General features: G+C 48.7%; 1 protein-coding gene across 1 annotated transcript; it reads left to right on the top strand.

Moving 5' to 3' along the window:
* The first annotated feature begins 1,544 nt into the window (after window positions 1-1,544).
* Window positions 1,545-9,269, top strand: Dmrtb1 (DMRT like family B with proline rich C-terminal 1). Its single transcript, XM_008837290.2, has 4 exons — window positions 1,545-2,064; window positions 4,957-5,159; window positions 6,451-6,712; window positions 8,455-9,269. The coding sequence occupies exons 1-4, from the start codon at window positions 1,551-1,553 to the stop codon at window positions 8,523-8,525; spliced, it is 1,050 nt and encodes a 349-aa protein (XP_008835512.1). The 5' UTR covers window positions 1,545-1,550; the 3' UTR covers window positions 8,526-9,269.
* The last annotated feature ends 1,522 nt before the right edge of the window (window positions 9,270-10,791 follow it).

Here is a 10,791-nt window from a genome sequence, read left to right as displayed (position 1 = left end):
CTCAAAGTATGGTGATCCCTTAAGTGGTGGTCATAAAAGACAGTGATCTTGGGGGTTTGGACTTGTCACTTTCCAGAACATGGATGCCCAGAACACTACAAACTGAAGGTGCAGATCTGCACAAATCTGAGTCGCCCAGGCTGGCAAATCTGCTGGCGTCCCAACCGGTTACAGGACCTCTGCCCTCCTGGGCTCCTCCAGAGCTGCGTGGGCTCGTAGCTGGGGACCAAGGCCCCAGGGGCCCGGAGTTCCAGAGGGGTTTTGACGGAAGCCCAAGACTACTGCTGCAGCAGCTGATCGGGATGGAGGCTGTGCCCACAGCCTGGGTGGATCCTACAGAGACACAGTTAATGCTTCCACATATCCAGTGCAACTCCTTCCCGCTCACGATCAAATGGCTGGAGCTTAAAGATTAGGGGAGCTTCGCTAAACCCTCACTGTGCAGTGAACGTGCTTTGTACGTACACTTTCGTGGTCATTTTCAGTTCTGATAGTGTCAACACGACCTGACCCGGTCTGATCCGAGACAGGCTATTTCTATTTTAAAGCACGATCCATTTTTTTTAAGTTTCAAAAACATTTGAAAAACACCAGAGATACTACTTCTTTTAAACCATGAGCCATAATGTTTTTAAAAAGTGGCAGGGGCTGTGTGGTTTTTGGTTATTAGATTTTTGTTTTTTATGGGTTTTCTGGGGTTTTGTTGTGCTGCCTTTTAAAATTATTTATTTATTCATTTATTTATTTATTTTTTCTTTCTAGTGGGATTACACAGCAAAGTTGGGTGCCCACCCCAAACCAAAAACCCAGTGATCCAAACTAGTGCCAAAATGCCCCATTTCTACTTTTAGAACATCAGGTATGCTTTACTTTGGAGGACGCCAGCAAGAATACCCCATTTTTCAGAAGAGCACCCCAGAAGTGCACCCTGATACTAAACAAAACTTAAGAAATAAGAATTTCTGCAAGGGCACACCTGTGAGCAGCCATCACTTTGCCCTAAGCTCCTCAGAATATTCTAGAAGCACAACTGAGAATGGCTCCTCCTCTGCAGTGGGAGAAATGACATGAAGCCGAAGGGGCAGCTTTGGGGAGAGGAAAAATCACTGGCCTCCTCCAAAGTTTTTCTATGGAAGGGGTTTACTAAGAGCTTCCTCGGGAATTTTTAAAACTGAACTGTTGACCGTTGAGTATCAGTCTGCCTTTTCCCCTATTTTAAATATACAAAATATTTTCCAGCTTCAGATTGGCGGGAATACAAAGTTTGGACAAGTGCCGAAGATGACGTACATGCAATACACATTCCGTTTTGAACGTATTGCACTCAACACTCAGAAACGCTCCAAATTTTGTACCCCTAGAAGGAAGGAAAATGCAAGAGCCTGTTGCAGCTTCCGGGTCAGTCGCCCGCTTGTAACCATACAAATGTATCTAGATGTCCCCTGCACCACAGACTTGTGGGTCACCACTCATTCCTGCTTCACTTGCCCTGCAGCTTCCAGAGGAGGTGGTTGTGTGTGTAAGCAGAGCCTGCCAAGCTGGACGACAAGATGCTTTGCACTCCCAAGTGCTCAAGGTGCAGGAACCATGGCTTCCTGGTGCCGGTCAAGGGCCATGCAGGCAAGTGCCGCTGGAAACAGTGCATCTGCGATAAGTGCTACCTGATTTCCCAGCGCCAGAAGATCATGGCTGCACAGAAGATGCTCAATAAACAAGATGCTGCCAAGGAGCAGGAGGCGGCCCTGGGCAGGCAGCTGGCTCCTGGGGCTCCAGGCATGGCTGCCGCCCCCAGCTCAGACCTTTGCCCGCCGCCCCTGGTGGCTTCTGGAGGTGCAGGGTTGGGCCCCGCTGCTGCTAGGAAGCCCGCGCTGGTCTGCAGCCCAGGCCTGAGCGCTCTCCAGCCACGCGCCTGCCCTAGACCCAGTACCTTCCAGCCGGTTCTGAGTGAACGACCCTCGGTGTGGCTGCCGCAGCTCAGCCCGGAGGCCCCGAGGACCGAGCCCCGCTGCCCGGAGCTGCACCTGCCACTGCGGCCAGTGCCCAGACCGCCGTTCTCCGACTTCGGTAAGCCCCAACCTGCGGCTTGGTCCTGCCCACTGTCCCCCGGTCTCCGCACAGTCCCACGGTGCCCGCGGGTCCCGCGGCATGCTGGCTTCTAAGCATCCCAGGTCAGCTCTGCTGCTTTGGGAAAATGCCCTCCCCAAGCAGTCTTGCTTTGAGAAACCTTACTCAAAACAGGGATTTGGGTAGGGTGGCTTTTTACAACAGTGAAAAAGGTAGCTGGGAAAGAATGGATGGTGGGGGGCTTTTACATTGGGATGCGGTTTTTTGCCTTTTCATTTTTCTGAGTGAAAAAAATGGCGCCTTAGAAACTGTTAGTGGCGCCCCCACAGGGACTTGGAAAGACCAGTTCTTGTGGGCTTGTATGTTGCTTCCCGCCTTTGGAGCAGCAACGTGCCCTGCCCCCCTCATCATCCACCTCACCCCCCATCATCCCCGTCACCACCCCCTCCCATTACTCCTTCCCAGTCACCGCCCCCTCTTCGCCCACAAGTCTGGCCCTCTGCGCCTGCGTGCCCCTACGCGCCATTTTCTCCTGCTGAAGACTTCCTGAATTTACTTGTGTAGGTGATTGGCTCAGCGGGACTGTGCCTGTTCACCCTCCCAGCCATTTGCAGAGTTAGAGGCTTTTCTCTGCAGCGTACTGACATGATGCACCTGTTCTCTCTTTCCCTCCTTTTCACTGGATGTGGTGGGTCATAAAGCACCAACTTGTTGGCCCGAGGGAACAGTTGTTCTACTGAGATGTTGCTTTTTTCTCTTTTTGCTTTGTGCATAAATTACATTGTTTCTTATGTTGTGTTGCTTTTCAGGCTTAAAGTACAACTTCAAGTAACGTAGATTTCCAGGCTTTAAGAAAAGCCTGGCTTTGGGGGTGCAGACATATTTTTGGTACTTTGCCTCTGACAATGTAGAAAGGGCATAGGTCTGAGTCAGTAGGCTGCTCGCTGTAATCTTGGACAAGATTCTTCCTGTCTTTACACTAAGGAAATTGGTCCCAATGGTCTGCTGTCATTTCTGCTTTCTGGGAGTTGGTGAGGAAACCTGTGTCCCTAAGGAAGTAGCTGCTTGATGGGGAAGATAGACCTAAAACAGCGATTCTAGGACAGTACTACCTTCCCAAGTATGCAGAAGTGTTTCTCTTTGTTCCACCTTTCAACAAACAGAAGCTTAAGATGTGCTAGACCCCAGTAGTATAAGAGGTGGGGAGAAAAGAATCTCCCGTGGCTAATAATTTATTAAAAATTTATTAGTGTGCATATGAGTGTGCGTGCATATAGGACAGCACACACGGGAGATCAGAGGGCAACTTGCATGAATGGTTCTCCTTTTACCACATAGGTCGCAGAAATCAAACTCAGGTTGGCAGGTTGGCAAAGTGTGCATATGAGTGTGCGTGCATATAGGACAGCACACACGGGAGATCAGAAATCAAACTCAGGTTGGCAGGTTGGCAGCATATGTGCTGAGCCATCTCACCAGCCTCTGTGATGGCTACCCTTGATTGACAATTTGATTGGATTGAGAATTGCACAGATGAATGAAACACACCTCTGGATGATCTGTAAAGCCACTTCTAGAGGAAATTTACTAAGAGGGCATGGTGTAGGGATTGGATAGGCCCTGAATGTGGGTGGCACCATCTCATTGCCTAGAGGCATGGATAGGATAAATATAAAAGGGAAAGCTCCTTTCCCTTGATGTTTGGTGGATGAAATGAAGGGAGCAGCTTTGCTCCACGTACATACCCTTCCACCAGGATGTTCTGCCTGACCATGGCCCATACACAATGGAGCCAGCAACCATGTGCCCAAACTGTGAGCCCAAATAAATCATTCCTTTTTTAAACTGCCTCACGTATTTGTCGCAGTGACAGGTAACTGACACCTCCTTTGCCTTCTGGGATCATGTTATTATGGGAAGATAATGTCTTCAAATAATCATACTATTTAAAGTATAGAGGTCTAATAATGGGCTGTAATCCTAATCAAGATGCTCTTGATTTAAAATAGAGTTATGGACTGGAGAAATGGCTTAGTGGTTAAGAGCATTGGCTGCTCTTGCAGGGGACCTGGTTTTGATTCCCAGCACCCATATAGCAGCTAACAACTGTCTGTAACTCCAGTTCCAGGGAATCTAGTGCCTTCTTCTGACCTCCTTGGGCATTGCATGACGTGGGTGCACTTACATACATGCAGGCAATACACTCATACACATAAAATAAATATAAATAAAAATAATAAAATATTTTTTAAAATAGAGTCACATTCTGATAAACCCATTGTTAAGTTGAAGATATCCTAGGTTGAATATGTATTTACTACTCATAGCTGACTGCACATCCTAGCTTTGTAACACAGTCCACTGTAGTGTGGTGTCAGTTTTCCCTGGTGATGACCTGGCTGGATGACAGCTATAGTTTCTATGCTGGCCTAGCATCTTCAGACAATATATCACTGGACATCACCCCAGTTAAAACTGAGTATGGTTTCTATTGAGTACATATCACTTTTGCACCAACATAAAGTTAAGCGAGCATTAAGTAGAACCATTATAAGTCAGGAACTTTCTGTACTGAGGACTCCAGGGTAGAGTGAGGTTGATAGTAAAAGGCAAGCTGAGGGAACAGCATCTGCAAAGGCCTTGAGATGGGTGGAAGAGCAGTGGGGCGGGACTGAAGCACTTCAGGGCAGTGAGGTAAAAAATGGGTGTGAGATGCTGCACGAGTGAGTGCCTCGGAAGCTGTCTGTGAAATGCTTCTCAACACATACCAGGCCTGCAGGAACAGAAGTTGAAGCAGAGTGTAGGGGTCTGTGGGACCACCAGGCAATGACTGAGCACCACCATGCCCAGCTGAGCTGTTTTTAATGATTCCTTCATTGTTTGTCTTCTCAGGGTATCCTCTGAGATTCAACTCTGATCACATGAGGGCTAGGTATCCTGAGAGAGAGCCTGCCATGCAGTGCCCTACCTGTTGCACTGCGCCCTGCTATCAGCCGTTCCCACTGGACTACCAGGATGCATCCTCAGCCCTGCGGATGCCCTCACAAAGGGGCTTCCGGCCTGTCTCCTGCAGCCCCTACCATGGAAGAGACTTGGTAAGTCCCAGCCCTGGCTCCCTTTCAGATTCTTCCTTATCTCAGCTTCTCTTACTGCTTTCATTGGTCCTCAGTCCCAGAAGGCCAGTTGTCACAGGTGGAGTATCTCTAGGAGTACACATGCAGAACACTCCCCCATCATGTCTGCACCACATCTGTATTTGGAATGCTGTTTCAAATCTAAGAACCTATGAGTTATTTTCACCTATATATAGTGGCCCTTAGGACACTTGAGACCACTGGGCCTGGTTTGTGGAGTTTGCTTTTCAGAGTTGGGAGCCAGAAGGCTCTGGGAGCCCACAAAGACCATGAGCCTTGACTTTGTGGAATGTAACTGCTATAAGGGCCTTTGCTGAGCACCGAAGTCACAGGACTCCTGTTTGAGACCTAAGGTTCAGAGCACTTGGCTGGTTAGTGTGGAACGAGGGTGCCCTGCTTTGAGCTGTTGTATGTCTCAGACAGAGGTAGAACAAACTTGACTCTTGATTCTCATGACACTGCTGGGCAGCCTGAAAGATACGGGTACTCACTTCAGTCACTTACTGTAGCCCAGGAGAGTCGGAACCACCAGCCTCCACACAAAGAGCGGCACTGTGGCCAACTGGAGCCAGCACCACACCGTCTGCTCAACACAGAAGCTTGAGCCTGGCGTCCGGGACAGGGCTCTGACTGACAGGCCTGCCAGACACTTTTGTGGAGTGTGATTTCAGTTGGTTATTTGGGCCCAAGCTGCCATTCAGGTCCCAGGCAGGGGCTGTGTTCCAGGGAGAGACTTGACTGAGAGTTTAGAGAGCTGATTACCCTACCACTCTCATCACATCTGCCTCAGACCTGTATTTGGGAGGCTGTTTCAAACCTAAGAGCCTACGAATTATTTTCACCCACAAACTGCTGTCCTTGGGACACTTGAGACACTCTGCAGGGACATCCTCTTCTTTACCCTTTTCCCTGCCTTCCTGCTACTCTGCTTCCTCTAATCTCCTCTTCCCTAGTGGGAGGCCTAGGGAGCAGTCTTCATGTCCTCCCAGCCTAGCACCCTGCGGAGGTGTCCTGGCCTCAAAATGAGGTAGGTGTGTCCCCAGGCTCATCTGAGATAGGCTTGTATTCCTTCTTGACTTCAATCATGTTGCTGGTGTTTATTGAACACCTTGTTCTAAGTATCTGGTGTCTTGGGCCACAGAGATGCACTGCCCCATGGGAAACCCCCATTTGAAGGAATCAAAGATGTGTTTGATCAGCCCACCGAGCTCACTGGCCCCCTCTCAGCCCTTCCTGCTGTGTGTCCATGCAGGTGTCAGAATCAGGCATAGACTTCCGGCCAAGACATTACTCACCACCTCCACCTCCACCACCGCCACCACCACTGCTGGCATCACTGTCGCTGCCCCCGCTGCCACCACCGCTACCACTGCCACCACTGCCACCTCCACCACAGCCACAGCAGCCTCAGATCCTCCCACCAGGCTACCTCTTTCCGCCGCATCCCCCGCCACCACCATCACCACCAGCTTCCTCACTGACCATCCTGCATGAAACCGACAAGGAGAATACTGGTAAGAGACCACCGATCTTCCTGCTTCCAGATAAACTAGAAAGACTTTCTAGAGGAAGATGAGTCATCTGAAGTGGGGGTGGAGAGAAGGGCACCGAATTTAAACTGCCCTGGGCTGATCTCTCTTGTCTATAAGCATGCACCTAAGGGGGTTGGAATGGTATTTGAAGGATTTTTCATCTAGACTTCAAGTGCTGGGCTAACTCTTTCACCTTAGCAGCACTGTAGGCATAAGTGTGTGGGACGTGGGCTCACAGTATGTTTGGTAGGCCAGAGGCTTCCGGCCTTTTTGTGTTAAATCGTGGTGGGTTCTACAGTCACAGCAGAAGCCACTCTGGATCCCCCGTTATCACCCTCCCAACCCTGCTACACGGGCTAGAGAGCCTGTCTGACAGTTCTGCACAGCTGCCTGGGAGACCTCAGGCTTCCCATCTGTAAGGTTCCCCTCACAAGGGTAGTGTAAGGGTCAGCTGTCCTCTGAGATATGTAAACACTTTGAGATTTTTTCCAAATTAAAGAAAATTTTAATGCATGTACACATTGCATATGTGTGTGTATCCATATATATGGATATGCATATATATATATATGCACATGTGTGTGGAGGTGAGAAGACAGCAGCCTTGGGTGTCATCCTCAGGAACACTGTCTACCTCCTCGGAGGGGTATCTCACTGTTACTGACCTGGAGTTCACCAGTTAGACTAGATTGGCTAGCCAGCAGGCCCTAGGGATCCCCCATCCCCACCACCCCAGCGCTGGGATTACAGTCATGTACCACCATGCTTGTCGTAGGTGCTGGGGATCAAACTCAGTTTCTCAGCCTTGCAAAGCAATCACTTTATCATTGGAGCTGTCTCACCAGATCCTAGGATTTCTTTCTTTTTAAAAATTAATTTTTATGTATGTATTTATTTTGTGTGCACATGTGAGGGTCAGAGGACAACTCTAAGGAGTTAGTTCTCTCCTGCCACCTTGTGGGATCCAGAGATCAACTCAGGTCATCACAAGTGTCTACTTGCTAAGTCATCGCACCAGTCCTTTTAAAAATTGTATCTATTTTGGGGTTTCTTTTGTGAGGCTTTGAAGTTTCTAAGGCTTTCTAAGTGATTTGGAAAAGGCTGGTAAATTCAAGGAGATCTTTAATACAAGTATGAAAACCATCTAACAAGCTGGCTGAGTCTGGCGCTGTCATCCTGATTTTACTGACAAGGAAACTGAGGCCTGTGGCACATTTACTTGATTTGTGGGTGGTATAGTGCTGGCTGGTGCTGGTAGCCTGGGCATGAGTCCTGGCTCTTACCCTTACTGACCCTGAGACCTTAGATAAGCACATTCTCCCCTCAGTACCTCGATTCCAGCTCCTGCTTAAGTGGACTAATACTGATCTCTACCTCACAAGGCTCCTCTGAAGACAAACTATAGCCAGAAGCCACCAACGCATTTGTAAAGTTAGCTGTCCCTTATTGCTCCGCCTATGGCATCATTGCAGATTGGCAAGCTGAGGTTCAGAGCCGGGCAAAATCAGCTATGAGGAGCTGGGCTGAACAGGGGACTCAAGTCTGTTCCATGTGGCCAGAGTTAGAATGCTAGTCTCCTGCCCAGCAAACGAAGGTAGAGTAGGTGGGAGGGGTAAGAATGGGTATGTCTGGGGACAATGAGACAACCTTGTAGAAAAATCTTCACCTGACAACAGGTGATTCGCCCTCTTTCTAAATCCATTTATCTTCTTTGTCCTTCACAGATAATCAGAACACAGATGCAGAGGTGCCCACTGAGCCCAGCCAGCTCTTTTCTCGGGAGCAGTCCAACTAAGCTGCAGGCCACCTTGTAGGCTGCTGGGGGGAGGGTCTACGACAGTAATGATTTTCTCTCCTGTGTTCGTGTTGTATAGGGAGGAAGGATATTCATAGCTATAAGATGGCAGATAATTCAACATTTCAAGATAGGAGGAGGAAGGTGTTTTCAAGGTTCTCTGGATCTTGCATTGGGGTTGAGGTGGGACATGGAAGAAGAAAGTGCCTGGAAGGGCCAGTGCTTTGAAGAGTGGGAGCTGGTGAAGCACGTGTTTAGAAATGAATTTAACCATCCTGGGTCATGCCGCTTATGGGATTCACCCCTCGAGACGGCCTTTGATTTCCTCAGGCTCCACTCAAGACAGAAGGCACTATCCATTTCAGCCTTCTGTCGCCTTTGCCTGATTCTTGGGGCTGGGTACCACAAACATCAAGACTCCCAGCACATGCAGGTGGCTTGTGCCAGCAGCCAGGACTGGGGTGTTGACAGCAGGTTCTGCAGCACCCCGCCTTTGGCCAGCCACTGCCTCTAACCCTTCTCCAGCTGTTAAACCACTGGACCACATTGGCTTCTCCATGTAGCTCAAGCCATGATAAGCATCCTTTCTGGTTTAAAAAAGTCTGTTTGTTTCATTATCAGATGTTTTTATAGTAGGAAGCTCATAGGCACTAAAGTAGTTCTCAGAGCATAGAACAGCACAGTGAATCACCTGTGGCACTGGCAGATTCTTCTCTAAGGACAGTTGACTGTTGAATAAACTAAGCAAGGAATCTTTGTGGAGAGCTTTTCACTTTAATCCTCATGGAAGGCTGTTAGGCAGGCAGGGACCTGGGTGAAGGATTCTGGGGCACTGGGTTCAGTATCTGTAAGTCTTCCAGGTCTACCTTCCCTACCCTTGAATTTAGGTGTCAATTGGGATGGTCAGAGGCAAGCTAGATTCTCTATTACTATAGTCATGATTTGGGGAGTGGATTCTGAGACAGGCTCTCAATAAGTGTCCTAGGCTGGCCTCAAAATTGAGATTCTCCAGGCTCCCAACTATATCACGATTTTAAGCTATGGAAACTTTAAGGAAATCAGATATAGGCACACGAAATGTCAAGATTTTTTTTAAAGTTTCCCTACTCTAGCTCCTTTTATGGTATCTACAGAGGGACATGGTTTTTAAAAACAACTTGATCCCATTCTGCTATTTTAGGCTCCTGGGCTGCTTCCTTCTCTTACATTTGTTCCTTCATTTAAAGAGGCATCCCAGGACTCAGAATGAAGATGCATACAATTCAGTGCTAGAGTGCTTGCCTAACCTGAGGTCCTAGGTTCAATATCCAGTTCTGAAGGAAAAAAAAGAGCCTGTCTTCAGCTGGATTTGGATCTGGTAATGTCTAGCTCTGCCCTTGAGAAGTATGGCATCTAGTCCAGTGGCACTAGGCCAGAAACAGAGATGGAGGGGCTATGGCATGGTCAGAGGAAGTGAGGTGAAGAAGAGGTGATCACTCCCCATAGGTGCAGAAGTCAGGAGGGAGCTGGAGTGAAGGATCCCAGGGTGAGGAAAGCACAGGTACCCAGGAGAGCAGGCTGGCCACATGCTGCTTTGTTGGTGTACAGGCACTTTTCTAAGTCCTAGGACAGGTGCAGGAGTGTCACTGAGAAGTGATAGTCTGTTCTCTCAAAACCAGTGTGATGGTGCAGACCAGGGGCCTGTGTCTACCTTGCGGAAGGTAAAACAGGTACCACTGTGGGAGGCTTTCAGTTACTGTTTTACAAAGTGCTCTCTGGGGCAAAAGCAGGCACTTGAAGGTCTGAGGCCTGCAGGTCAGCACTGACTTCAGCCTGGCCTAATGCTGCAGGGAGTCTGGACTAGACTGACCCAAGAACTGAACTGTCAGTCTTCCCACTTAGCCTCACTCACTCTGTCTTAAGAGGACTCCTGACCTGTAGCACAGCAAAGTACAGCTGGGCCAGTATTTCATTACACAGTTTAGACTACATTTTGAAAGATTCCAGCCAGGCTGCATTAATCAGTATAAGCTATTTTCTCATTTCTGATCAGCACAGACATAGGAGACAGTCTTTAGTGAGCACCTGGACAACACTCTTCCAGACCAAGGAAAGGAAAAGAAGCTTGCTTAGGCTGTGGGGTTTGTGTGGGAGGGGAGAATTTTGCTTTCTGCTGTAGGATCACTGTTGAGTGGAGTCCAGGAAGTTGGGAGGATTCCTAAGAGCTTTGAGTCTGTCATCCCACAATCCACCCAACATCTTTCTTAAAGCCTTGGTGTACCCAGCA

Source organism: Nannospalax galili, unplaced genomic scaffold, assembly GCF_000622305.1.
Source record: "Nannospalax galili isolate Female #2095 unplaced genomic scaffold, S.galili_v1.0 scaffold1878, whole genome shotgun sequence".
Lineage (NCBI taxonomy): Eukaryota > Metazoa > Chordata > Mammalia > Rodentia > Spalacidae > Nannospalax > Nannospalax galili.
This window is presented reverse-complemented; position numbering and strand designations above follow the sequence as displayed.